This window comes from Hippoglossus stenolepis, chromosome 11 (assembly GCF_022539355.2).
Source record: "Hippoglossus stenolepis isolate QCI-W04-F060 chromosome 11, HSTE1.2, whole genome shotgun sequence".
Lineage (NCBI taxonomy): Eukaryota > Metazoa > Chordata > Actinopteri > Pleuronectiformes > Pleuronectidae > Hippoglossus > Hippoglossus stenolepis.
Window position 1 is genome coordinate 24487285 of NC_061493.1, and position 26556 is coordinate 24513840.

Below are 26556 nucleotides of genomic sequence, written 5' to 3' on the forward strand. Positions count from 1 at the left end.
TCTTCTTCTTCTTCTTCTTCTTCTTCTTCTACTGTTTAATTCTGTCTCTACTTCCTGTGATTGGTCCAAAAGTCCAAACTCTCCAACAAAGTGTTTTCACTCTCGAACAGAACCATGGTTCAGTTTGATCCAGACCCAGAACACCTCTCCTGCTCTGAGGAACCTTTCACACCTGATGTTTAGCTTCACACTGAAAAGTCTGAAGGTCTGATGATTTCTTAAAGATGCTGCAGATTTGTTACAGTCTTAACTTTTGTTTAACACAGTTTACACCTTCATGTTGAAATAGTTTATTTCCTCTCAAACATGAATGTGTGAGTTGAATCTGGTGATTTACGTTGTCCTGCCTCTTCCCACGTGACGTGAAAACACCGTCAGCCTTGCTGCAGCTCTGGGAACAGCCAGGGAGAACCTCACCCAGCTCACATGCATGAGTAGCTGCAGCTCGGCTCCACAACAGGGCTACAGTTCATCAGTAATTGTGCGGAGAAGGGCACATTATCTTGTGCCATCATTTCCTTTCACTCACGGAGCCTTTCAGGCTGCAGATAAAGGCTTGTTGTGTCGCTGGGAGAGGAGCAGATCCACAAACTGACACTGATGCATCTCACAGTTTCACGTTTTCTATCGTTGGAGAGGAGAAGAAAAACAAACTCACTTCATTTACTTTAAATGTTTTATTGATGAAATCTTTCTACAGGCTCATGTTCGCCTGCTGCCGTCCGTCATGTGCTCCACACAATGAGCCACTTTCAAAGCATCATGGGAAATGTAGTTGTTCAATAGTGAATACAGATTGGTCATAGGCTCTTGTTTTCAGTTTGACTGTATATAAAGACCATCAGTGACTGTATATAAAGACCGTCACTGACTGTATATAAAGACCATCAGTGACTGTATATAAAGATGATCAGTGACTGTATATAAAGATGATCAGTGACTGTATATAAAGATGATCAGTGACTGTATATAAAGATGACCAGTGACTGTATATAAAGAGGATCACTGACTGTATATAAAGAGGATCACTGACTGTATATAAAGAGGATCAGTGACTGTATATAAAGATGATCACTGACTGTATATAAAGATGTCTCAGCCTGTTTTTATATCATCAAATATCTAGACATATGTAAAGAGAGCACCGTCTGTTTCAGGTGAATCACCTGGAGGAGCTGGTCCCGCCCCCTGAAGGTTTGGACCAATCCTGACATTCTCTTTTCACACTGATAAGTTTACAGTCTGAGACATGACGCCTTCCCCGGGTCATTTATTATTTAATATTCTAATGAGTATTCAAAAATTCAAAAACTTATTTACAAAATAAATATGAATCCATCAGTAACAATTAATTAGTTGAATGGAGATTTAAACAGTAAACAGGTACATCATTTAAAATACATTAATTTATTCATTAATACATTTTGAATCTATTTGAAAAAGCAGTTTTAGAAAGAAAGATGAATAACTATATTTTAAAAACGTATTATTTAATTTGGTTTTGTTCATTTAGACATTTTAAAAAACTGTTGAGCTGTAAAGCTGCTTCAGGATGTAAACCTCATATCACAGTTAGACAGGTGACATGTGTGTTGCTGCAGAACATCAGTAACACAGTCCTGTCATGTGCTTTTATCAAGTTCAACCACACAACACTGCTGCCTGGCCCAGCGGCACAGCGGCAGCTCCTGAAGGTTTTCCAGGAAATATGACAGAACTCTGAACAGGTAAGAGGAGAGGGAGGAGAGGGAGGAGGGAGGAGAGGGAGGAAGCAGAGGAGAGGGAGGAGAGGGAGGAAGCAGAGAGGAGAGGGAGAGGAGGGGAGGAGAGGGAGGAGAGGGAGGAGAGGGAGGAAGCAGAGGAGAGGAGGAGAGGAGGAGAGGGAGGAGAGGGAGGAAGCGGAGGAGAGGAAGGGGAGGAGGAAGCGGAGGAGCCGTGGGGGCGTTCGAGCCCCTCACTGTCTCAGCTTGTTCTTTCAAACTGAATTCCTGCTGTAAATGTGGAGCCTCAGGCTGAAGCTCGTAAAGACGCCTTTAAAAACAGTGTGTGTCTGTGTGTGTGTGTGTGTGTGTGTAGGTCTGTGTGTGTGTGTGTGTGTGTGTGTGTCTGTCTGTGTGTGTGTGTGTGTGTGTCTGTCTGTCTGTCTGTCTGTGTCTGTGTGTGTGTGTCTGTCTGTCTGTCTGTCTGTGTGTGTGTGTGTGTGTGTGTGTATGTGTGTCTGTCTGTCTGTGTGTGTGTGTCTGTGTGTGTGTGTGTGTGTGTGCCTCTCTCACTCAGAACTCCTCCGTCCACACTGATGCCTTTTACTTTTAAAACTCATCACTGTTGCTATGGTTACGTGGCGTCCAGACCTTTGGAGATGTTTGGGTCTGAACCATCGACTGTCAAGACGATCAAAGGTTTAGGATCTAACCTGCAGCCAGAGGGCGATCCAGATGTTTTGGCTTCACTTTAGGGAAGCGACGTCCATCTTTGTTCTTTGTCCATGTCCTCTTCCTGATTGATCAGTCACATGACTCCACTACCAGCGATGAATAGAAAGCATCACATCACATAGATTACAGTTTGTATACTAGAGATGAAATAAAATACTAATATAATATACTATAGATCAGACTTTCTCAACCATTGGGCCCTGTACGATTTGTGGGCCGTGAGCGCCCTCTGCTGGGCCTTGAAATGTTTTCAATTTGATACTAGTGGGCCGCGACGGCCGCATACGTCATCAGTTTGAGACGCCCAGTGACAGGTGAGCTAATGCTAACCGCTAGACTGTAGTATTTGGAGTGATGGTAAAGTTCCTTAAGCGGAAAAACAACGACAGTAACGCTACTAATCCACCAAACAACGTAAAATTTGTACGTAGGTACAACCCGACTTCATTAAACATGGTTTTGTTAACGGAGGTGACGATGGAGAGCCCAGAGCCCGGTGTGTGGATTGCGGCTTGAAGCCTTCCAAACTAAAGCGGCATCTTGAGACAAGACACCCAACTCTTGCTGGGAAGCCAGTCGACTACTTCAAAAGAAAAGAAAATGGACCACAAACACAGAAAAGGTCTCTCGTCTCTTTGACAACAAACTCAGATGTGGATTGAAAGATGTGCACACGTGTTTCACATGATGTAGCTTCACTGAGAGACAGAGGAAGTCATGGTTACACGTCTGCACTTCCTCTTGTGCCAGATAACGTCTGTGGACACGTGTTGTGTTTTCAGTTCCATTAAATGTGAATGTTTCGAAACTCCATGGGACAAAGAATCTTTCTGATTCGATTGTGACTTTGTAAAAATTTAGATTCATCGTCTCCTCATGTTTCCCTCACAGCCTGTTTCCTGTGTGGCCCCTGACTTCATCACAGTCACAGTTTAGAAAACATTGTTCGTCCAGCGTCTGTATTCGTCTCCTGTGTACAAAGTCGCTCCATAAAGACACAGTTGTGTCATGGTGGCCTTGTGGGTAAGAACACTGATGATTTAATACTGATCATAATATCCAGCAGAAAAACATGAATGCGGCCATCTTGTGGAGGAGCCAGAGTAACGATTGCAGGATGGAACGGTCTCGAAGTCTCAATGATATTAGATGATGTTCTCAACCAATCAGGACTCGCTACTTCTAGAATCTCCTCAATGACCAGTAGAACCTTCTTAATAGAAACCTGTTGGTGACCTCAATGACCTGAAGAACCTCTTCATCTATCACCAGAAACCTTTTTAGGAACCGGGGTTTTCTTGAAGAATCAACAAAACGTCCAAAAGGTCCTCGGACGTCGTCATCAACCACTGCACCTTCTTAAAAAACCTAGAACAACTCTGGAACTTTGGAACCTCCCTGCATGTTTTGTCTAAGCTTAAGCAGAAGAACTCGAAATGAAACTGGACTCTGTGCTAAGTGCTCCCTCGCTGATCTGAAGCTGAAGTGTCCACTCCAATGCGTCGCTGCGACAGGTTCAAACATGTTGGCTGCAGGAGGTCTGAGCGTAACGCAGCTGGTTCCACACATTGATATCTGTCCTGTTCACTCATCTCTCACTGGTTCCTCCCTCTGGTGAAGCTGTGTTGAGGAGAGAGTGTCAGTGGGACGCAGCAGATTTAAACTGTGTCGATTCTTGTTTGAGCGACGTCGAGACACGTAGAGTGAATTCATCCCCTGCAGGGTGAGCTGCACCCGCCGGGATTTACTCTGAACCTAGATTAGTGTCAGCGCCAAAGCTCCGAATATTTAAACAATTCACAGACTCTTCATTGATGAACTTTCCACTGAGCGCAGAGGTTTGATGTTCAGAAGCACCTGCTCAGGTAGAGAGTGAATGTGAATAAACTCAACACAGTTCCATGATAGTTCAGAGTTTTCAGCTGCAAACAGAAGATTCAAACGATATAATGAACATGCTGAAGAGGAGATTGATTTCATTCATTCTTTGTATTCACATATATCCAAGTGTCATGGATGTTCGAGTGATGGGTCCTTTCTTTTTGGATTAAATTACTCACAGTCCAGAACCTTTCATTCCAAGATGTTGATGTAAAAAGCTCTCAAACAAGGTATCGAAAGCAAAAAGTAAATTTAACACATGTATAAATAGAATAAATGTATTTAAATACCCTATTGAATATATGTGCTCTTAAATATTTTGGTGTGAAGTGTTGTCTGTGTTAATTTTCAACAGGTCAAATAAATAAACCTGTCCAGTGTCTCGCTCCATTACTGCAGGTGTTCTCTCACATATCTGATATTCAACATATTTTGACTCGTTAATCCATCTTTTAATTCTACAGAGAAAGTCAACAGATTTCTGACTCACTGATCCAGACTGAACCTCCTGCGTGTGTCGTCAGACCGAACACAAACATTTGTAGTTTGGATCAATTTCTAACAAAGAGTGAGTATTTAGTGATATCTAGTGGTGAAGGTACATACGACCAACAACTGAACCCTATGGAACCACAGACCCTCTTTTGTTTTCACACGTGTTAAACAGTGTCTGGACATTGGTGTAGTCATAATTGGTGTTTGTCACAAGGGGCGGAGCCTGTAGAGCAGCAGGAGGCGGAGCCTGTAGAGCAGCAGGAGGCCGGACATGACGTATAAACTCTGCTGTGGAAAGATCAGTGTTGTTGTTTACAGCTCATCCACACCGGCGTCGGCCCTCATCACCAAAAGATCTGGAACCTCCTCGTGTTTCCAAGTGGACGTCTTCGTCTTCTACGTGTACGTCTCCTCTTCTTCATCCTGTTGATGAGGCTTCTAACACGTGATGTTAGAAGCCTCATCAACACGTCCACTCGCTCACTGTGAATCTGACTCACTGACTTTGCGTTCTCACGTGCAGCCGCTCATGAAATGACAGGAAACGCCTGGAGTCTGAGATCAGCGGGTAATAAACACAGTTACAGGACGGGGTCACGGGGTCACGGGGTTAAGGACCTGTCTTGGTTGATATTGTCCTTCAATGGTGCAAATTCCAAAACAAATCTAGAGTTAATCCAATTATTTCCAACCAATTGACACAGATGAACCTGGGGCTTGAGGGGCCCCTCTGGGTCTGGGGCCCTGCGGGGAGCCGACTGCCCTGACCAGCTGGTGAGCTAACCTCTGTGGTCGGCGCCGGCCCATATGAAGCTGATAGATTAGAGTCGATAACCAGAACTGGAGCAGACCTGGGCCAGTTTCAGCCTGTTCCCCTGGCTGCTCTGAACCAGGACTGTGACGACACGAGGCTCCTCCTGTGATTCTTATGTACTTGATATATGTGAGAATGAAAAATATGGATCAGCTGCTGCTGCTTTTTAATTTGCTGGAATCCAGGCTGATGCTGTGTTGCCACGGAACACTTGTTTTCCAGCACTTAAATCAGAGTTTAGTAAATGCTGTTGCCATGATCCAGGTGCACTGAGGAGCTTCTCTGTTATAACCATCGTTAGGGTTCAGTGAGAAGGATTTAGTGACGCGTGAACATAGACCAGTTCACCAGTTCACCGGTTCACTGGTTCCACACCTGAACATGTCCTGCAAGACACAAACAACTGAAACCTGCAGATACAACAACTCTCTGGACCTGTTCTGGACTTTGTGTTTCACACTCGTTCACAACAACAGGACCGACTCAGGTATCACAGAACGAACTAAGTTAGATCCTCACGTACAGAGTGCGAGAGCAGCTCATAATAAATATATTAATAATAACTTATTAATGCTCCGTCCCTGCTGACACCTGATGAACAGTCAAGGAGGTGAACTCTGATGCTCCGCTCCAGTCCGGGTCCACGATCCGGACCCGCGGTTTGCAGCGAGCCGGCGGAGCCCAGTTTGAACTGACAGACGTCCGCAGCGACCAATCAGCGCTCGCCGTGCGCCAAAACCGTGTTTATTCCACTCAGCGGACCAATCAGAGTCGTCCTTGGCGGCTGCGTGCGTCATCAGAGCAGAATGTGAACGTGCGCTGCGCGTTACCGGAGCTCACTCCGCTCCCATCCCCCAACCAGAGCGAGGAATGGCGGCGGTGTCCCGCTTTGTCCCCGCTCATGTCCCGCTTGTAAAAGACATGTGTTCTAACCCCGGTAAGGAACATACGTGTGTGTCATAACGCGTCACTCCATGAGCACCTCGCACTTCTTCTGCGCACTTGTCTCATCGCATGTCTGTTGTGTCGCACAGCTTCTTCTCCGCGGGCTCGAACAATGGACCCGGAGGAAATGAGGCCAGCGGGCTGCACCGTTCACACACCGTCACACTGCAGCACCGTGTGTTCGAGCTCCGGGTTCATGAGTGTTTACGTGAAAAGTGAAGTGCGTACATCGAGGGGAAGGAGTGAGATTCAAACATGGACGCCAGGAGGAGGAGGGCGGGCCGACATGGCGGCGGTGCTGCTCCCTGAGTCTCAGCCGGTGGAGACATTTTAACTGACTCCTCTGCTCGGGGGGCGGGGGCTCCACCAGATCACGTCAATCAATCAAAGTGACACTTCGTCAAACCGCGCGCGGTTCGGTGCGAACTCGACTTTCTCGGTTCCCCGCGGCGGGGGGGACCGGGGGGGGACCGGCCCGGCCCGGCTGGTCGGACCGGGGACCGGATCTTTGTTTCTGGAGAGAAAGATGAGGAGCAGCGGCGGACAGGAGGAGGAGGAGGGGGCGTGGCTCCGGCTGGAGAAACTGTCCATTGTTCCACTCCAACGCGCGAAAGAGAACACCTCTGTGGAGCCCGCAGCCAATCAGCGGCCGCCCACCTCCTCTACGCCCCGCCCCGCAGCCTATATTACAGTGTCGGCCGGGAGCAGCACGAGCCAGTGGCACAACACAGCAGCGAGCGCGCGCAGAGCGAGAACCCGCCTCATTAGAGCTCATCACGGAACAATGGCCGACACCAAACTCGACTCCGGCTCCGACCTCTCTGTCAAGGTAAGCCGCCCGCCTCGCACCTTCACCGGGGGCCGCGGCGCACGGAGCCCCGTGCCCAGCGCCTCCCCGACACTCTTCCTCCAGCGTCCCCTCGAACTCTGTCGGAGGCGCCGGTGGAGGAGGAGGACAGAACCGGTGTTTACGTCTTTTTCTCAGAACTGATGGAGAATAGGAGCAGAATAACGCGGGGGAGGAGGAGGAGGAGGGCTCCGCTTCGTTGTTTATCCAGCGGCTGCGGAGCACCGAGCCCCTCGGTCCGGTCCGGACCCTGCGGAGGACCGAGGGGCTCGGTGCTCCGGCGCTCCGCTCCGCGGCTCTCTGCGCGGAACTGACGCGCATTATTCGCGCACTTATTCCACAACTTGCGGAGCTGCTGCTTGACGCGAATTAATTGCGAGGTTAAATCCCCGCGTCCCGCTGCGGAGAACCGGGCTCGTTGAGTCGATCGGTACCGAGCCGCGGGGGAGTGGGATCTCCGCTGCCGCTGTGAAGTTGCTCCGTTTGAATGGAGGCTCGGTGCGTAAGTCCCACCAGCATTAACTTTGAGGGCTCCGCTTCTCCTCCGTGTTTGTGCTCCGGTCCGACCCGGTTTGTTTACCGACTCTGAGAGGTCGGTGCTGCTGCTCGTTCAGCCTCCGTTGACCGGAGAGTCACCGAGCGGGTCGCCGTGTTTGGAGCGTGTCTGCAGGGCGCGTTCATGTGTGGGGACAAGTTTTCTTTCTGTTTAGTGAAACACTGTGCGTGCGTGTGTGCGTGTGTGTGTCCGGGCTGTGCAGGTCTCATGTGCTCCTCTGTTTGGGACTTGTTTCGGGTCCCGCTGGCGGAGCAGGGGGCGGGTTGGTTTAGCTCCGCAGGAGAACACCTCCAGATCAGAATAATCATCAGGGTGCTTCCAGGAGCTGAGGAGGAGGTGCGGAGGAGCTGAGGAGGAGGTGCGGTGGAGCTGAGGAGGAGGTGCGGAGGGGAAAGTTGGGGCCAGGTGTCGCTGCCGTTAATCCGCGGAGCCGCTATTTATAGTTGTGGAGCGTTTTTACGCACAGTGGGTGCGCGGGTTCGATTCCTGCCCCCGGACGCGTTAGCGGATCCTGGTCTACAGGTTATGATGAGTAACTGATCAATAACCGTATCTGCGCTGGTGGCGGCAGACCACGACCGACCGGACCGGGCCCCGTTAACGGACTCGAGTCGGTTTCGTCGGAGGGATTTAAAAAAGCCCCGGGGTGTTTGAGCCCGTGTGTTTGCCGTATTTTCGCTTTTCGTGCAGCTTTTTCTCGGCTGCCATGTGTCGTCTTCTATTGTCCTTCTCAGGCTCCGTTACAACGAGCGGCAGCCGCGTGCGTCGCGCTCGCCGCCTCCGCCTCCTCATCACCCCCCTCCTCCTCCTCCCCCCTCCCTCCGGCGCCCTCCTGTGTTATTTTAAACCGAGTGGTGCATCCTGGGTATTGCAGTGCCTCTCCCGGGCGTGTCTCCTGACATATGTCGGTAAAGGCAACCCGCGGAAGACTACAATACCCAGAGTGCCCCGGGCCACACATCAAAGTATCAGATTACAACACATTAGAGAGGATGGAGTGGGAGGAGGTGGGGGAGGGGGATCTGCAGAGATGGTGTTTAAATAGGAAGGTTTCATTCTGCCTGCAGCTCCCACAATGCACCGCGTCTAACTAGGCCACAAGGAAGCAGCAGCCTGAATATTGTTATGGTTTCTGTCTCCACCAGGACCTGAAAGAGAAGAAGCTGGTGGAGGAGAAGGAGAACGGCAAAGATGCTGCCACCAACGGGAAGGTGAGTCTCCTCAACCCTGTTCCCACTGGGTTCTGGGGTTCCTCCTGGAGTCGTCCTGGATCCTCTGCACTTTGTGAAAGACCACTTTTTAAAAGGTTATTGTTGTGTTCAGGAGAAGGAGGAGAATGGTGAACCTGAGGTAGATGATGAAGAGGATGAGGAGGTGGACGAGGAGGACGAGGAAGATGATGTAGAAGGTGCGAAGATGTTTATTATTTTACTTTTTCACTCTTATTTTCTTCAAATTGTCAACAACCTCTTAATTCGGTTCATCCTGCAGGTGACGAGGAAGACGAGGAGGAAGATGAAGACGAGACTGAGGGTGGCACAAAACGGGCAGCAGAGGACGACGATGATGACGATGAGGTGAGGCTCCTACGACCCTCTTGAATGGAAGCGACGCATCAGGCCACGAGTTTGCCAGCTTAACTCTTTTCTGTTTTTTCAGGACGACGTCGAAACCAAGAAGCAGAAAACCGACGATGACGATTGATGCGTTTTCCCGCCGCCATCCTGCTGAACAACTTCCAGGTTCTTCACCTCTGGCTGTGTTTTAAAGGTCACAGGTGGAGGGGCTGGACGACGGATTTAAAGGAAAAAATAATAATAAAAAATTCCAACATGGTCATTAGCAAGTAGAGTTCAACCAACACCCACCACGTCCACACGAGCCTCCCATCAAAACTGCAAATTTTCTAGAAGAACCACATCGACGCAGAAATCAGGCTTAACAACAACACAAGAAGAATTTGTTTGTATTTTTATTTACATTTTATATTTTTGTACATATTGTTAGGAAGGGGGGTCAGTTTCTCTCTCGGCAGCGATCTCGTCAGACCAAATCGGTGCTTCTTAAACGAAAAGATTTTACTTGGTTGACCATGTTACGATATCTCAACAGATGGTAGAACAAACATGTAAGAAGGGTAAAACATGACAGAAACCTCTTAAGCCGTTGAACTCAGAGCATTCCAGTAAATTTAATGTATGTACTTTAGCTGTACCATAACTAGTTTGTTTGTATGGGAGGGTAAGGCCAAAGAAAAGAGCCTCTTTTCTTTTCCTTTTGTTTTATGACGGCCTGTTTTGATGTATGTGCGAAGTTTGTTGTTTGACAATAAACCAGACTTTTATTTTGTGAGTTGTATTTTGCATGTCTGCTCAGTTTTGTTCTTCTTGAGTTGAGCTCCCTCTGTGGAGCGTCTTTGGAAGGGGTCAGAGGTCACAGGGCTGCAGCCTGGGGTCGGAGCCCTTCAGCAGCAGCAGTGGTGCGAAGTCACAGAACATTAACTCGAGCGTTGTGCACCTGTTTCCTTTGAGGAAGTCGCAGCTCAAACATGACGGAAACTTAAAACAGCACTTTTTATTTCAACATCAGTTAATAAAGACTATCGTTTAACATAATTTAAAAGCTTATCTGATCAGTGAAAAATGGACTAATACTATTAAAAATAAACTTGTAAAAACTGAGTAAAGCAGACAATGAGAGGTGCAGGTAGCATGCTACTGCTTGTTGAGCACTTTTACTTAGATTACTTTGCTACTTAAAGTACATTTTAGTACAGAATGAGTTCTAAAACAGGACAGGTTTCTGTATTTTCTGTTTTAGTTCCATCGGTGCGAGTAGCAGTGTTGGATTATCACTAAATACATTTACTCGGGTACTGATACTCCGGTATTTCAATAATGCACATATTTTAGTTGTCAGAAGATTTTATGCTTTAACTACAAACATAACGAAGTTTGTCTCATTGAAAATACAACTGTCATTTTTACTTCTGGTACTTAAGGCCCAATTTACTGATGATACTGCCATACTTGTATAACTGCTGTTTAAATGCAGTATTTTTGGTTCTATTTTGTTGTGTTAGTGATTTTACAAAGCTCTTAATGAACTCCCTTATTAACGAGCTGCCTCGAGAACACTGAGGTCACGTGATGCAGGTTCCCCGCAGCGGCCAAAAGATCGGGGGTGCAGACTTCGTGGATTATGCCCCTGAACCGTATTTTCAGGAGCATCAGTGTGACTGTCACTTTGAATTGTTGTGTTCACGTACTTGTGTGGTATTTGTACTTTGTTTGGATGAGAGACACAAACATGAGAAGGTGGATGAACGTGTCTGGAGAAACAAATGCGACAGAGCCTGAACCACGTTCTGATCCCTGTTCAGTCGTGTCAGCTGCAGCCTGCAGGTGTGAACTGCAGAGCGACATGAGGACGTCCACACGCAGGAATGTCAAAGAGACGCAGTACGCCAGAATCACTGCTTTGTGGTACTCAAACAGACTGTCCTGCTGTAGGTGTGAACTGATTCATCCTGCAGAGATGTGTGTGTTAACTATCCTGCCGCAGGTGTGTGTGTGAACTGTCCTGCCGCAGGTGTGTGTGTGAACTGTCCTGCCGTAGTTGTGTGAACCGTCCTGCAGCAGGTGTGTGTGAACTGTCCTGCCGTAGGTGTGTGAACCATCCTGCTGTAGGTGTGTGAACCGTCCTGCTGTAGGTGTGTGAACCGTCCTGCCGTGGGTGTGTGAACCGTCCTGCTGTAGGTGTGTGAACCGTCCTGCGGGTGTGAGGTGTGAACCGTCCTGCCGTAGGTGTGTGAACCCTGACGCAGGTGTGTGAACCATCCTGCTGTAGGTGTGTGGCACTGGCAGTTGTGAACCGTCCTGCTGTAGGTGTGTGAACCGTCCTGCCGTAGGTGTGTGAACCGTCCTGCCGCAGGTGTGTGAACCGTCCTGCCGCAGGTGTGTGATCCTGCTGTAGGTCTGTGAACCGTCCTGCTGTAGGTGTGTGTGAACCGTCGTGACGCAGGTGTGTTCCCGCAGGTGTGTGAACCGTCCTGCTGTAGGTGTGTGAACCGTCCTGCCGCAGGTGTGTGAACCGTCCTGCTGTAGGTGTGTGTGAACCGTCCTGCTGTAGGTCGTGTGAACCGTCCTGCTGTAGGTGTGTGAACCGTCCTGCTGCAGGGTGTGTGAACCGTCCTGCTGTAGGTGTGTGTGAACCGTCCTGCCGCAGGTGTGTGAACCGTCCTGCTGTAGGTGTGTGAACCGTCCTGCTGTAGGTGTCCATGTGAACCGTCCTGCTGTAGGTGTGTGAACCGTCCTGCTGTAGGTGTGTGAACCGTCCTGCCGCAGGTGTGTGAACCGTCCTGCTGTAGGTGTGTGAACCGTCCTGCTGTAGGTGTGTCCCTGCTGTGGTGTGTGAACCGTCCTGCCGCAGGTGTGTGAACCGTCCTGCTGTAGGTGTGTGTGCCTGCAGGTGTGAACCGTCCTGCTGTAGGTGTGTGTGAACCGTCCTGCTGTAGGTGTGTGAACCGTCGTGACGCAGGTGTGTGTGAACTTATTTTGGTAATTTGGTATCTTATTTTTATTATAAAACATATTCATGGTTATATTTTGTTATTTAAAACATTCAGATAAATCTTTGGGGGAAAAAAGATATTTCCACCTGAAATCTTTCAGTTGAGTCTGAAAATCTAAAGATGATAAAATCCCTTCCTGTCTCAACACAAACTGTCCCCCGGTGGCTCAGCGCCCCCGTGAGTCCAAACTATGAACTACACGTCGACTCTGAACAGGAGAAAATCACATTTATATAAATTTATTTATAAATAAATACATCGAAAATTCTTTTTATCAACATTATTTATTTCTACATGATTCTATGGGTCTAAATGGATTTGTTCTAAAGATCTGAACACACGCACACAAACACACAAACACACAAGCACGAGCACGCATATATATATATATAGATGGAGGATCCCCCCCACACACACACTCCCTCCTGACCCTCCAAACCATCAGGGGTCTATACATCGCCCCGGCAACCAAGGGCTCACCTAGCAACAGCTGGTGCGTTAACAGCCCCCCATCTCCTCCTCCCATCATCCCCTTTATATCCACTCACAGAGGTGGGGGGTATTTAATTAAGTACTGCACTGAAGAACAACTTCAACAAAACTACTACATACTACAACTGTGCTGAGTATTTTTACTTCATTACTTGTGTTTTTGGAAATATCCTACCATGTTTATTTATGTTACGAAGACAATGAATTACTGTTACTGTAACTAAACGAAGTACTGATACTGTGATAATGTGACCTGTAGTAGCAGGTGTCTGATGCAGTGTGTGTGAGCGGCCACTGGAGGGCGTCAGTGTCCAGGTTTTACTCCTGCACAGGTAACGTGTTCCTCAGGTGGTATCAGATTTTTATGGGTGAAATGGGACAGGAAACCACCAGGGGGCGATCAGTCAGCTTCACCTCTGGGAGCTGCGTTTATTCACTATGATTTAAACAGAGAATGAATCAAACCTGTTAGTCAAATGTTTTTATTATCAAATCACCTGACGATCAAATGTACGTCAAAACGTCAGGAGCCAATTGTCAAATGTGTCTGTAAAGCATATTTAACAAAAGCAGAGTTTAGAAATACAAGAATAAATGTGTCCAAGTGTGAATAGTGTGTAGATCTTCTGTATCTTATCTTAGACATGTTTGACACAGATGGGATTAATGCTCCAAAGGACATTTGAAGTATTGCTGAAGAATCAAAGGAAAGTTTCTAGGAAAGTGAAAAAGATCAACTTGTTGACAAACTAAAAACTGTGAGTAAGTTTTCATCCAAGAAATGGACCGCTGCATCCCTTATGGTTTTACTGTGGACACTTTGGAAGATGGTGGACTGCTCTCTCTTCAACAGGTCCGTCCATTCAAATCAAAGTGAATGCGATTTCACATGATAAATTACATCACATTTGCTTTTTTGAAAACTACCACTGGAGAATATTTGGATCATCGGGAAGCCGACTTGCTGCTTCTGCAAATCATCCAAATCTCTCGGCCTGCAGGAGGCCCAGAGGGTGCGAGAGTGAAAAAATCACTTTATATTGGATTTCTGCAAATAGATCATTTCACGTAAATCGCTGGACCTTAAAAGAGACAGGAGCTAAAAGCAAGTGTTTGAGACAGAGGCTGAAAAGAGGAGCTGCAGCGAGGAAAGAGATTCTGAACATTACTAAACATTTTACAGTCATTAAACTGCAACACTAATAAAATGATCAACCTGAATATGAACAGAATATGTTTCCTTTAATATAGAAGTGTTTGACGTATGAGACCAGATGAGGAGCCACGTGTTCATTAGAGCCAGTGAGTGAAAACCTGAAGTGGAGCAATGACACCAGGAGAAACACGAGGAAAACTACATGGGCCTTCATTCATATGGAGACATATCTGTGCATTTGTAACAATGATGGTGTTTTTGTGTTAAAACAATTTCATTTTCAAATCATTCCAGAAAAAAACATTAACTGAATATTCACTCTTATCTCAAATAAAATCAAAATAGGGAAACATCTCAAATTGCTGTCCATTGCAGAAGCAAATTAAAAGTTCATTTTTACTTCCATGTGCAGCCACTAGCACAGCAGATATATGATTCAATGCTCTTGTAGCCTTGAAGCTCGGTGTCATCAGTACACGACAGCAGCACCATCATTTCTCTAAAGTACGACAACGGTGAATTTCTATTTGAACTCATCTATAATCTTCATTATTTGACCAGTGACAGACACAGTCTGTGTTTGCCTCTGTTTTAATTTGACTCTCTGTCTTTCTAATGGGTTGAGAGGGAGCGGACAAATTACACATGTGCTTCTTGTGTCCTGATCATGTGACAGATTCGTTTTACAGTGACTGGTTTCACTGGATTATACCGTAAATCACTTCACCGTAGGAATATTCAGTTTGGTATCAAATCTTAGGTTTTGTTTTTGTTTGGACCTGTTGTGCAATAAGGCATTAAACGTGATACCATAAAATGGTGTGCCTTTCGGCATTCAATAAATTTGGTTATCAAAATAAAATATTGAATATTAATATTAAAAATATTAATATTAAATAATAACTTTAATTGATTAAAGTTACCTCGGGGCACCACCCTTCAAAGGAAGGGAAAGATAGCCAATTTATTGATTAAGTCTCATAAAAGTACTAACTACAAATTTGGAACTCTGATTAACAATTAAATTAATAACTATAACCAAAATTACCATATAGATAGTTGGCTAAGTTTAAGGATATAGAGTTCTTGACAGTGTAGAGGTTGGCAAAATTCACTTATGCAACATTAATAAAAAAACATTTGTGAAAGAAAAACATTTATTATGAATATAATAAAGTATAAAAACACAAATTACTAACGGTGTACTTACTAAACAAAGATGTGTATGTGAGTATACGTGTGTGTGTCTGTGTGTGTCAGCGTGCTTCCAAAATGGCGGCTGGCCACTCTAGAGATAACACCTTTCCCCCCCCTTTGGAATGTTTACGACCTGTAGAGATAATGAGGTGAAGAGTTATGCGTGTGTCTGTGTGTGTGTGTGTGTGTGTGTGTGTGTGTGTGTGTGTGTGTGTGTGCCAAATTAGAGAAAGTTACTAGAGGCATGCAAGGAAAGACTGAAGCGCATAACTAACATTAACTTTCAAATAACTTATAACCAAAATATCACAGCAACACAAATCAAACTTATAAACATCACAAGGAATCGAATAAACAGTCTTGCTTAGCCCAGTATAATTATTAAGCCCAGTTGTGTTACCAGTCCGTGGAAGGGAAAAGGTTGCTGTGCTGTTCGAAGTTCTGTGAAGTCGTCTTGCTGGTTTGTGGCTCCTGCCATCGTGGTTCTGTTGGGTTGTGCAGCTCAGTTGCTGTTTGAAGTTCTCCGGCAGGACATCGCGTCGCTGCTTGAAGGTTGGTAGAGCTTGGATTGCGAGGAGGTTTCCTTGGTGAGATGAGCTGGAAGCTGCAACTCTCCTCCATGAAGGTGATTTGAGTTGAAAGAGTGAGCTGGACCGCCACCCTTCTCCTCTGAGAGGATTCGTGGAAAGAGCGGTGTGCTCCTCTCGAAGACGTGGATGGAAAGAGAAGATGTGAGCTGCAGAAGCCAAACTTCTACCCTCGGTGTTGCATGGAAAGAGAATGAAGAGGGGGAGACCTGGCCTTATATTGGCCCAGTGACCTCACAGGTCATGGGGCCCAGGGTGACCAATAGTGGTTGACACTTGTGTCTCCGGTCGGTTTTCACACCTCTGTGTGGCGTTGAGGCCCCCTGGGAGACGGAGTTCTGGAGGCTCTGGTTTTCTCCAGAACAAAGGACATGCGGCTTTAGGCTTTTGACTGCACATGTAGGCCGAACATGTAGTTCCCAAATACCAGGTCCCAACAGACCCAAAGCAGAGACGAGCACAGGAAGGTGTTGATGAATTCCTGACCATCCTCCCACATAACTGTATATGTCACTATATATTATGTATAGTGTATATTCTATCTGTACAGGAGAATAGAGCCTGTCTGGTTCCACAGATGCTCCTTCTCTGTCTAAGCAGAACCAAGGTCTGGTTATAGATAAAGGACCCACAGGACATTGTAGTGTCTTCAACTCTTTGTGTATTTCACCAGTGACCAGACACAATGTGATTTATGAACACACACTTTAGACTGAACTGTCCAATAGGATGTGAACACCTCCATGTAACATAGAGAGGGACATTCATGGATGTGCTGTTGGAATGGGTGACGCAGGGTGAGGGAGATGTACTGGGAGGCTGTGGGAGACATCTTCAGACTTGGTGGAGACAGTTGCTCATGTTGCTCTGTTAGTGTTTGTATATAGTTTCACCTCCTGGTCTCCTTGATGCATCAAGTCTACATTAAAACCTTCAGCTGCTGCCTGAGTTCTCCTTTCACCAGCTTCCAGGAAACCTCCAGAACAGTTGGTAAAAAATAATAAGAGTTTATTGTACAAAAAACAGAGAAGTAGGCAGAGGATTCCTGGAGGTGACTCAAGAACTCATGGAAAACTCAGATACTGAAGAAATGAAGGTGAGGCAGAGAAGCACACGGGAAAAACACATAAGTGCAACGTTCAAGAGCACAATGAGAAAATGCTGCAACAACTGGTAGCTGGAAAACTCTGGAAAGAATCACTTTAAACACTGAGATGCAGACAGAGATCAGAGCAGTGGAGAGCAGGCTTCTGCTGCTCAGGAGAAACACACTGAGCTCTATGGGCTGGCAAGGACAAGTGGTGGTTGCTCATAAGATTAACGAGGAAATGAACATTGTTTGACATATTTAATAAAAAATTACAAAAGCTTGAAGCTGAAGTTTGTGAGTCTCTCAGCTGTTGGACTTTCACATGTTCCTCCAACTGCTTCATGTTCCTTCTTCTTGATAAAAAATATATAATACACAAATATTTTATATATTTCTCATATTATATATAATTATATAAAGATTACTATACATACGTAGAGCCACCCTCAGGGGTTAATACATTTACTGGAGTCTGAGGAGAACCAGGCTGATTTCCCAGAAATTACATAATCATGTGTGTGTGTGTGTGTGTGTGTGTGTGTGTGTGTGTGTGTGTGTGTGTGTGTGTGTGTGTGTGTGTGTGTGTGTGTGTGTGTGTGTGTGTGTGTGTGTAGCAGGCTGCAGTCACACTCTCCCTCTCTTCCTGAACAGCGGTAAGTTTCTAAGCTCTGAGCTGTTTCTCTCTGAATTATTATAATAATTATAATATAATAATAATAATTATAAGTGTGTGTCTGTGGCGACGTGATGCTGCTGAATATTGTGTCGTGAGCCAGAAACATTGTTCTGAACACGAGGGAGCAATCATGAAACTTTACTGTACAGGTGAGTTACTGTACATGTGATTTACTGTACAGGTGAGTTCCTTACATGTGAGTTACTGTACATGCGAGTTTTACTGTACAGGTGATTTACTGTACATGTGAGTTACTGTACAGGTGAGTTACTGTACATGTGATTTACTGTACATGTGATTTACTGTACATGTGAGTTACTGTACATGTGAGTTTTCATGACTTACATGGATTTTACTGTACATGTGATTTACTGTACATGTGATTTACTGTACATGTGTTACTGCATGTGATTTACTGTACATGTGAGTTACTGTACATGTGATTTACTGTACATGTGATTTACTGTACATGTGAGTTCCTGTACATGTGAGTTACTGTACATGCGATTTACCACATGTGAGTTACTGTACATGTGATTTACTGTACATGTGAGTTACTGTACAGGTGGGTTACTGTATGTGTGTGTGTGTCTATCAGCTTCAGTCAGATTCAGAGGAAATAGTTTCTGACTCAGACGCCAACAACCAAAATAACTTTCATCATCCTGTCAGACTGAAGACCACACCCAATGTGTGTGTGTGTGTGTGTGTGTGTGTGTGTGTGTGTGTGTGTGTGTGTGTGTGTGTGTGTGTGTGTGTGTGTGTGTGTGTGTGTGTGTGTGTGTGTGTTAATAACAAAGACAATGTAAAGTTTGTATTGTTCAGAAAATGATTCCTCGTCATCAAAAGGTCAGAAAATTACAACGTTCATAGTTTTTTTTAAACACAGGTCATTTTCTTTCGTCATCAGCAGATAGAGATGCTGCAATTTGTTTATTTAAATATATTTAAAATACATTAAAAGAAGAATAAGTAAAACATTTGGTTTACAAAATGTAGATTTGATGTAATTCTTCCCATAGTTCTGGGACATTTTCCATTAGTGTCACCTGTTAAATATAATGACGTCAGACTTTCCCTCATCCAAGAGTCATGAGTGAAGCCAAACTCAGTGTGATTGATGAGAACATATCATTGTTTATCATCTGCATAAGAATGTGCTCTGATGAAGGACCTCCGTCTGTAGCAGAGAGGACCAGCTGCAGGTTTTATAAACATATAAAGATATCAAATGCCTGAACGTGGTCGCATCAGAGAAGTGAACTCACTGTTTTGTCCAGTTCAGCTGAGCGATGGACTTCGGTGGGTCGATGGCGGTGGCGGCGCTCGGTCGGCCTTTCTGCCTGGGGATGCTGTACGACTGTCGCAGAGATTTACTAGTGCCCGGTGAGGACTCGTGTTGGGCCATGGTTCTTTGTGAAACCACACTTCGGCCTACATGTTCAGTCAAGGCCTGAAGCCGCATGTTCCTCCAGGACTCAGTCACCCAGGGGCCATCAGAGGTGTAAAACCCCCCCCAGGGACACAGGTTTCAACTCCCATTGGTCACTCTGGACCCCATGACCTGTGAGGTCACCGGGCCAATATAAGGCCAGCTCTTCTCCCTCTTCTCTCTCTTTTCTACACTCCACTCCAGCTCACATCTTCTCTTCCCATCCAACTCTTCGAGAGGAGCACAAAGGTGCAGCTTCCAGCTCATCTCACCAAGGAAACCTCCTCGCCCTCAGCTCTACCAACGTCCTAGCAGCGACTCGATGTCCTGCTTGCAAACTTCAGCCAGCAACTGAGCTACACAGCTCAACAGAAACCAGCAAGACGACACAAAACTTCGAACTGCACAGCAACTTCCTTTTCCCCTTTCCACGGACTGGTAACACATCTGGGCTTAATAATTATACTAGGCTAAGCAAGACTGTTTATTCGATTCTGTGTGAGGTTTATAAGTTTGATTTGTGGTGTTGTGATATTTTGGGTACAAGTTATTGAGAAAGTAATGTTAGTCTGTTATGCTCTTCACAGTCTTTGGTTGCATCCAATCTAGTAACTTTCTAATTTGGCACACACACAGACACACACACACACACAGACACACACACACACACACACAGACACACACATAACTCTTCACCTCATTATCTCTACAGGTCGTAAACATTCCAATAGGGGGGAGGGTGTTATCTCTTTGGCCAGCCGCCATCTTGAAAGCACGCTGACTCACACAGACACACACACATACCTATCTTTGTTTAGTCAGTACACCGTTAGTAATTTGTGTTTTTATACTTTATTATATTCATAATAAATGTTTTTCTTTCACAAATGTTTTTCATTAATGTTGCATAAGTGAATTTCACCAACCTCTACACTGTCAAGAACCCCATATCCTTCAACTTAGCTAACTATCTATGGTCATTTTGGTTATAGTTATTAATTTAATTGTTAATCAGAGTTCCAAATTTGTGTTAGAACCTTTTATGAGACTTAATCAATAAATTGGCTGTCTTTCTTCTTGAAGGTGTGCCAGTAACTTTAATCAATTAAAGTTATTATTTAATATTAAAATAAAATATTAATATTTAATATTTTTATCTTGATAACCAAATTTATTGAATGCCGAAAGGCACACCATTTCATGGTATCACGTTTGATGCATTATGGCACAACAACGACAACACTCGCATATAAAGATACGATACACGACGAATACACACATGCAACTGTTCGAGTGACAGCCTCTGGAGTTTCTGTGCTCTTTCTCCAACTGGCCCCTGGTATAAAGTCAGCAGAAGGTCCAGAGGGTCCTCGCAGGAATCACCACGAGAGATGGGGGTTGAGGGTTTCAACATGACAGATGCAAAAGTTAAAACAAACAAACAAATATTTCGCACACACCTGTCTCGCCGGCTCACTCTACCTGAATCCTCCGGAGGATTGTTCTTGTTGTGAACGAGGTGAGCGAGAATCTCCGGAGTTGTTAATGTGCGAAAGACAAACCGAAAGTCCAGACCAAAATTCAGGTGTTTCGAAGATTTGTGATTAAATCCAGACTTTCTGAGTTTCTCATGAATGATTGATGTCAGAAATGTCCTCCTTCCTGGGTTTAATTTGTTTACCCTAATGGCCTTAATAAACCATAGATGCTGAGCCTTCTAAAGGAGTGAGTAAAACATTCTGATGATTCTGAAGCTCAACTTGATTTTTGCTTCTTTGTAGGAATGACATTGGGACACATGACCTGAAAACATATTGGAGAAAGACCCCAGAACTATAATGATTTTGAGATAGTTGCATCTGAATCGATTGAGAACAAGTCTTCAGCACTAAATGTTGAAGCATCACTGAAGGTCAGTGTCTTAAGTGGACTGGTTGAGGTGGAGGGATCGGCCAAATACCTGAATGATCATAAGACATCCAGAAATCAGGCCAGAGTAACACTGAAGTATGAAACTACCACTAAGTTCCAGGAACTGTCCATGAACCATCTCGGAAGAGGCAACATGAAACATCCGTATGTTTTTGAGAAAGGAATAAACACATGTAGTCACAGCTATTCTTTATGGAGCACAGCTTCTTTGTGTTTGATCGAGATGTCAGAGTTTGAAGATCACAGACGTTCAAGGCAACTTGAAAGTGATGATCAAGAAGATCCCACGTATCGTTATAGACGGTGAAGGTTCCCTGAACATGGAAGACAAAGATAAGGCAAATGTGGAGAAATTCTCCTGCAAGTTCCACGGAGACTTTTCCCTTCAGAAAGCTCCAACATCCTATCAGGATGCCGCACAGGTCTATCAAAGCCTGCCGAAGATGCTGGGAGCTAATGGAGAAAATGCTGTACCGATGAAGGTTTGGCTGTTGCCATTGACAATCTTAGATTCTTCTGCTGCTCAACTTGTTCGTCAGATAAGTATAGGATTAGTTCAGAGCACAGAAAGTCCTGAGGACTTCAGTGAGCTGAATGAGGTGCAGCGATGCAATGAGAACAACAACAGCACAGCAGTTTCCAGATTGGCAAAAACTTAAAAGTTTTAAAGAAATGTGCTCTGTGTTCAAACTAGAATTCCAACGAAGTTTATCAGTGAAACTTCCATCTATACGAGCAGGAGGCGAAGAGGAGGCTGTGCTTAGAGAGATACTGATGAAGAGACATCCATCTCCGTTCAACAGCAAAAACCTGACTGAGTGGATGGACTGTAAAGAGAGAGAAATCTACACCTTAAGATCTTTCACCAACACAATGAAAAACACAAAGATTATTCCATCTCAAAATCATCTGTACAACGAAACTCTCAATACAAAGCAGGTCGTGTGTTTTGTTTTCACCTCAGTGGGAGATGCTGAGTCGTACCTCTCAGCTTCATCAAACTATTTACTATCAGCACCAACCACACCAGACGAGCCTCAAGGTCAGCAGCAGTGGTACACCTCGCAAGACATTGCAAATAAAATGAGGAAGCATCAGCAGCTCTTCAGTGATTTTGCAGAGGCCAACAAGGAGAACATGAACATAAAGTTCCCCATAGCGAGTTTGACAAATGAGACAGAAAAAGGTTCAAGCATCTACCTTTATAAAGACGGCTTCTCCGTAAATGAGAACTTTGAACCACCTTCAAAGCCTGAAACTGTGAAAGCAAGTGACATAAACCACAACAGTGTGACACTGAAGATCTCTCCACCCAGATTTGGAGCCGAGAACATCACCTCTACTCTGTTGAGTACTGTGTCCATGGAGATGGATGGCAACAAAGCGGCATCAAAGGATGGAGACGTCACAGCGAGCAACCTGAGTCCTAACACAGAGTACGTGTTCAGATGCAGAGCTGTCACCTCAGTAGGTGTTGGACCAGTCAACGAGCTCAGTGGAACCATTAGAACTCTGCCTGCAGCCCTCCTGAAACCTCGAGTTGAACCAAACTCAAGTGAGATAACCGTTAGCTGGCAGAGACTGCTGAGCTTGGACAAGATGTCCACGTTCTGAGCTACATCGTGGAGTACGCCCAAGCAGACAATGTGGTGAAAGGAGAAGATCTCCAGTGGAACCAAACAATGTCAGGAGCTGAAAAGGTGATCCTTTCAGAGCTTCTGTCAGAGACAGAGTATGTTGTCAGGGTCAGATGTGACTGTGGTGGAGCTGGCAGAAGCAAGGGAAGCATCTCTGTGACTGTCTGCACAAAGAATGTTAAACCTCTCACAGAATTCCTCACTCGTACGAGCGTAAGAATAAATTCTGAGCCGCTGTCAGTTTACAAACTGCCTCCGACACAAGACGACATGAACATAGGAGGCTGCCGGATGTTTAACTTTGGCAAAAAAAGCATGAAGAGAAATCGCACCATGGTTCTTTTTGGAGAGTCTGGATCAGGAAAGTCCACTTTGATAAATGGAATGATCAACTACATTGTAGGTGTGGAGTGGGACGACAATTTCAGATTTAAATTAATAGTCAAGGATCAGTCAAGATCAGAAGCTGAAAGCCAGACTTCTGAAGTCACTGTGTACAAACTGAACCATCAGGAGGGGTTTAAAATCCCCTTCTCACTGACCATTGTTGATATTCCAGGAGATACAAGAGTCATAGTAAGAAACAAGTTGATCGTAGAGCAGCTTCGTGATCTCTTCTCTGCTCAGAGTGGTGTCAGTGAAATCGATGCTGTGTGTTTCGTAGCTCAGGCTTCTTTACCACGACTCACACCAACATATAAATACGTGTTTGACTCAGTGCTCTCCATCTTCGGCAAAGACGTGGCAGAAAACATCCAGATTCTGGTGACATTTGCAGACGGCCAACGTCCATCAGTTCTGGAGGCGATCAACGAAGCGGGTGTCCCGTGTCCGAAAACAAAAGAAGGACTGCCGGTTCACTTCAAGTTCAATAACTCAGCGTTGTTTGCCCAAAACAAGAGAGCAGCAGAGAGCGCGAGTGGGGAAGATGACGAGGGAGGCTTCGATGAGATGTTTTGGAACATGGGGATAAAAAGCATGAGGAGGTTTTTCACTGCTTTGAATGTAATGACGACCAAAAGCTTGAGGAAGACAAGACTTCTAAACAGATTGAAAAGCCAATTATTCTGATATGCCGACCATGTGTCTCAACAGACTTAAAGTGATCGCACTGAAGACTTTCTCCATTCCGGAGTACATCGACTTGCTCATTGAAGCAGAGAAATCTGCAGCCAAGCTGAGATGGAGGCAACAGGTGCAGAACATGAGAGACCTGAAAGAGAAGTATCACTATTACTGATATTACTAACATGTATTCGTTCCCACAAAGTTTGCATTTGTGTACACATTTCTGTGTAATATGCAGAGTTTGCCCCCTAGTGTTCACTGCAAGTGCATTACACATGCAACCACAGAGAAGCAATTTAGCCTTTTACGAGGAGGATGGTCCTCCAGGTGCTGAACCACATGTATGAACCAATGTGCACACGCTCTGTGTGATGCAGCTATCCACATGTTAGCCAAATGTGCCGATTAAGATTTTCATTTAGAAACGCTAGCTACTTGATGCACTTATTGTAAGTTGTTGTAAGTCTGTTGTCTCTTCAATTAGTGAAATAAATGAGTTGTCAGATTCCCTGAGTTTACAGCTGGATCACGGCACTCCGACATTATTCTGTTGAACCGCATCTGAACTTCCCACCGCGACAATGTCATCCAGGCAAAATGGCCGCCATGTGTGTATGACATACAGTGGATCAAAATGAACAAATACTCGGATCTATAAAGTATCTGTCTCTCTAGCTGTCCATCCAGTCTGAAAAGAAATAAAAGCAGGAGTTTTGTCAACACAGACTAATCACTCACATCTGAGTTATGTGGAGATCAGACTTGACATTTTATTGTCCTGTGATTGTTGCCATTTATTACCTGAAGATTAATAAATGTCACTTTATCACATGTTGTCGTCTGATGTGTCACGATGTCATGTCCCCGATGAGTGATGTAAGAAGATCCTGAAACTGGGACTTGTGGATTTTGAATGTGTTTATTACATATGTTTTATGTTTTTATATATTTATATATATATATATATGGTGACTTCACACAACCGGAGTCTGAGGAGTACTAAATACATTATTGCAAATTTTTCATAGACACAAGATAAACTTTATTTGTGATGGAGGTCAAATTATTTGGTGTCATTTCCCCTGGGGATGAATTCACAGTAGTTTCCAACACGCATGAACGTGGGGAATGTTGAAATATTCTACTAACTTTATACATATCTTTAAACGTGCTGTATGAATAAACTTTGATTTGACGATTTGAACTCTTCCTTAAACAATCTGCTCCACTTTATACACTGTTCATTTTAAAGTAGTTCAGCTTAAGGTCCAGCAGAGGGCGCTGCTGTACATCACTGTCACTGCTCCCTTATTGATTGATAAGTGAATTAAAATAATTAAGAAACAAAAGACCTGAGACGATCACAAGCTTCCCAGAATTATTTTTATTATTTTTACAAATGAAGAGTCTCAAGTGAGAGGGAAACTGTAAAAAAAGGTTTATGGTTCTGGTCACAACATCCTGTAATATTTGAACAATTTTGACTGATAATCAACATGTCATAGTTTTATGTTGTGTGGATAATAAAGGTGGAAAGTCTAATTACAATAGAATAGAATAGAAAGTCTTTATTGTCATTGTAATATGATACAATGAAATTTATAGAAAAGCAGCAAACTGAGGAGCATGCAGCCATGTTTCCATCCAATCAGGTGAATGATCTCAACAACACAGGACGCACAACAAGTTACACAAAACTCTAATGTTATTGATGCTGCAGAAATTATTCGATTCATCGATTAATTGAGTGAAAATCATTTGGCATCCACTTTTTATTGATTGAAAGATTAGAATAAGTGAGGGTTAGGGTTAGGGTGTAGGAATAATGTGTGTTCCTACAAAGTTGATTTTAATCAATTGTTAAAGAAAATGATAAACATGGGGCGTCTGGGGCCACAGGGTGATTCCCTGATTCGTCCTGGTTGAACCTCAGTTGTAGTCCACACACACACAGATGTCAATCCTCCTCCTGCTGTGATGTGGAGAAGTGGCGTTCAGGTGACAGTGGGATAAACGGACGCTGCTCGCTGCTGATCTGCAGGCCTGCCCACAGAGAGAGAACAACGGTGTGATTCTGGACGACTGCTTGTTGTCGTCATCAGTGACAGAAGCTCCGTTGTTAAAGCTGTTAAACACACTCACTGCTCAGCTGACAGAGAGCGACACACACTCCATCCCAACAAGGGCCACACACACACACACACACAATGTGAAACACATCCAGACACACTGTTGTACCATTGTGGTTCAGATGACACAGTGCACTTTCTCCAGTGTGTGTTGTGTTATAAACCAACACTGGGCCATTATACAACTGATTTAATTTGTGAGTGTGTGTGTGTGTGTTTGTGCTCTTGTACAGTTATTTATGTCAGGACCTTTTGGCCGTTCCTCACTTTCTGACCCACTTTAATGGACTGTTTGTGGGTTAAGACTTGGTTTTAGGGTTAGAATCAGGTTAGGTTTGGGTTTGGGTTAGTGTTAGGCATTTAGTTAGGGTTAAGGTTAGGGCAAGGGGCTAGGGAGTGTCCTCTCCAAGATAGAAGTACAAACGTGTGTGTGTGTGTGTCTACACTGGCCTGACACTACTCATCGTGCAGTATTGGTCTTTCCTGACCCATTGACCAATCATCAGTGAACATAACCCAATCAGATGCAGGGTAGAATCTTCATATATTATATATAGACGACCACTTCCTTCAGAAATGAAGCCAAAATATCTCAGATACAAATGCTGCCATCT

General features: G+C 44.8%; 1 protein-coding gene and 1 pseudogene across 1 annotated transcript; both read left to right on the top strand.

Annotated features, from left to right (window-relative positions):
* Positions 1-7081: 7081 nt before the first annotated feature.
* Positions 7082-10331, top strand: ptmab (prothymosin alpha b). Its single transcript, XM_035170058.1, has 5 exons — positions 7082-7399; positions 9119-9184; positions 9297-9381; positions 9465-9550; positions 9633-10331. Exons 1-5 carry the CDS (start codon positions 7097-7099, stop codon positions 9675-9677), a joined length of 585 nt encoding a protein of 194 aa, XP_035025949.1. The 5' UTR covers positions 7082-7096; the 3' UTR covers positions 9678-10331.
* A 7959-nt stretch (positions 10332-18290) lies between these two features.
* Positions 18291-25009, top strand: LOC118117641 (annotated as a pseudogene).
* Positions 25010-26556: the final 1547 nt, after the last annotated feature.

Coding starts and splice junctions, on each gene's coding strand:
- ptmab (XM_035170058.1), top strand. CDS start 7,097: ATGAGGAGCAGCGGCGGACAGGAGGAGGAGGAGGGGGCGTGGCTCCGG. Junction 7,400..9,118: donor GCTCCGACCTCTCTGTCAAG/GTAAGCCGCCCG, acceptor TGTCTCCACCAG/GACCTGAAAGAGAAGAAGCT. Junction 9,185..9,296: donor ATGCTGCCACCAACGGGAAG/GTGAGTCTCCTC, acceptor TGTTGTGTTCAG/GAGAAGGAGGAGAATGGTGA.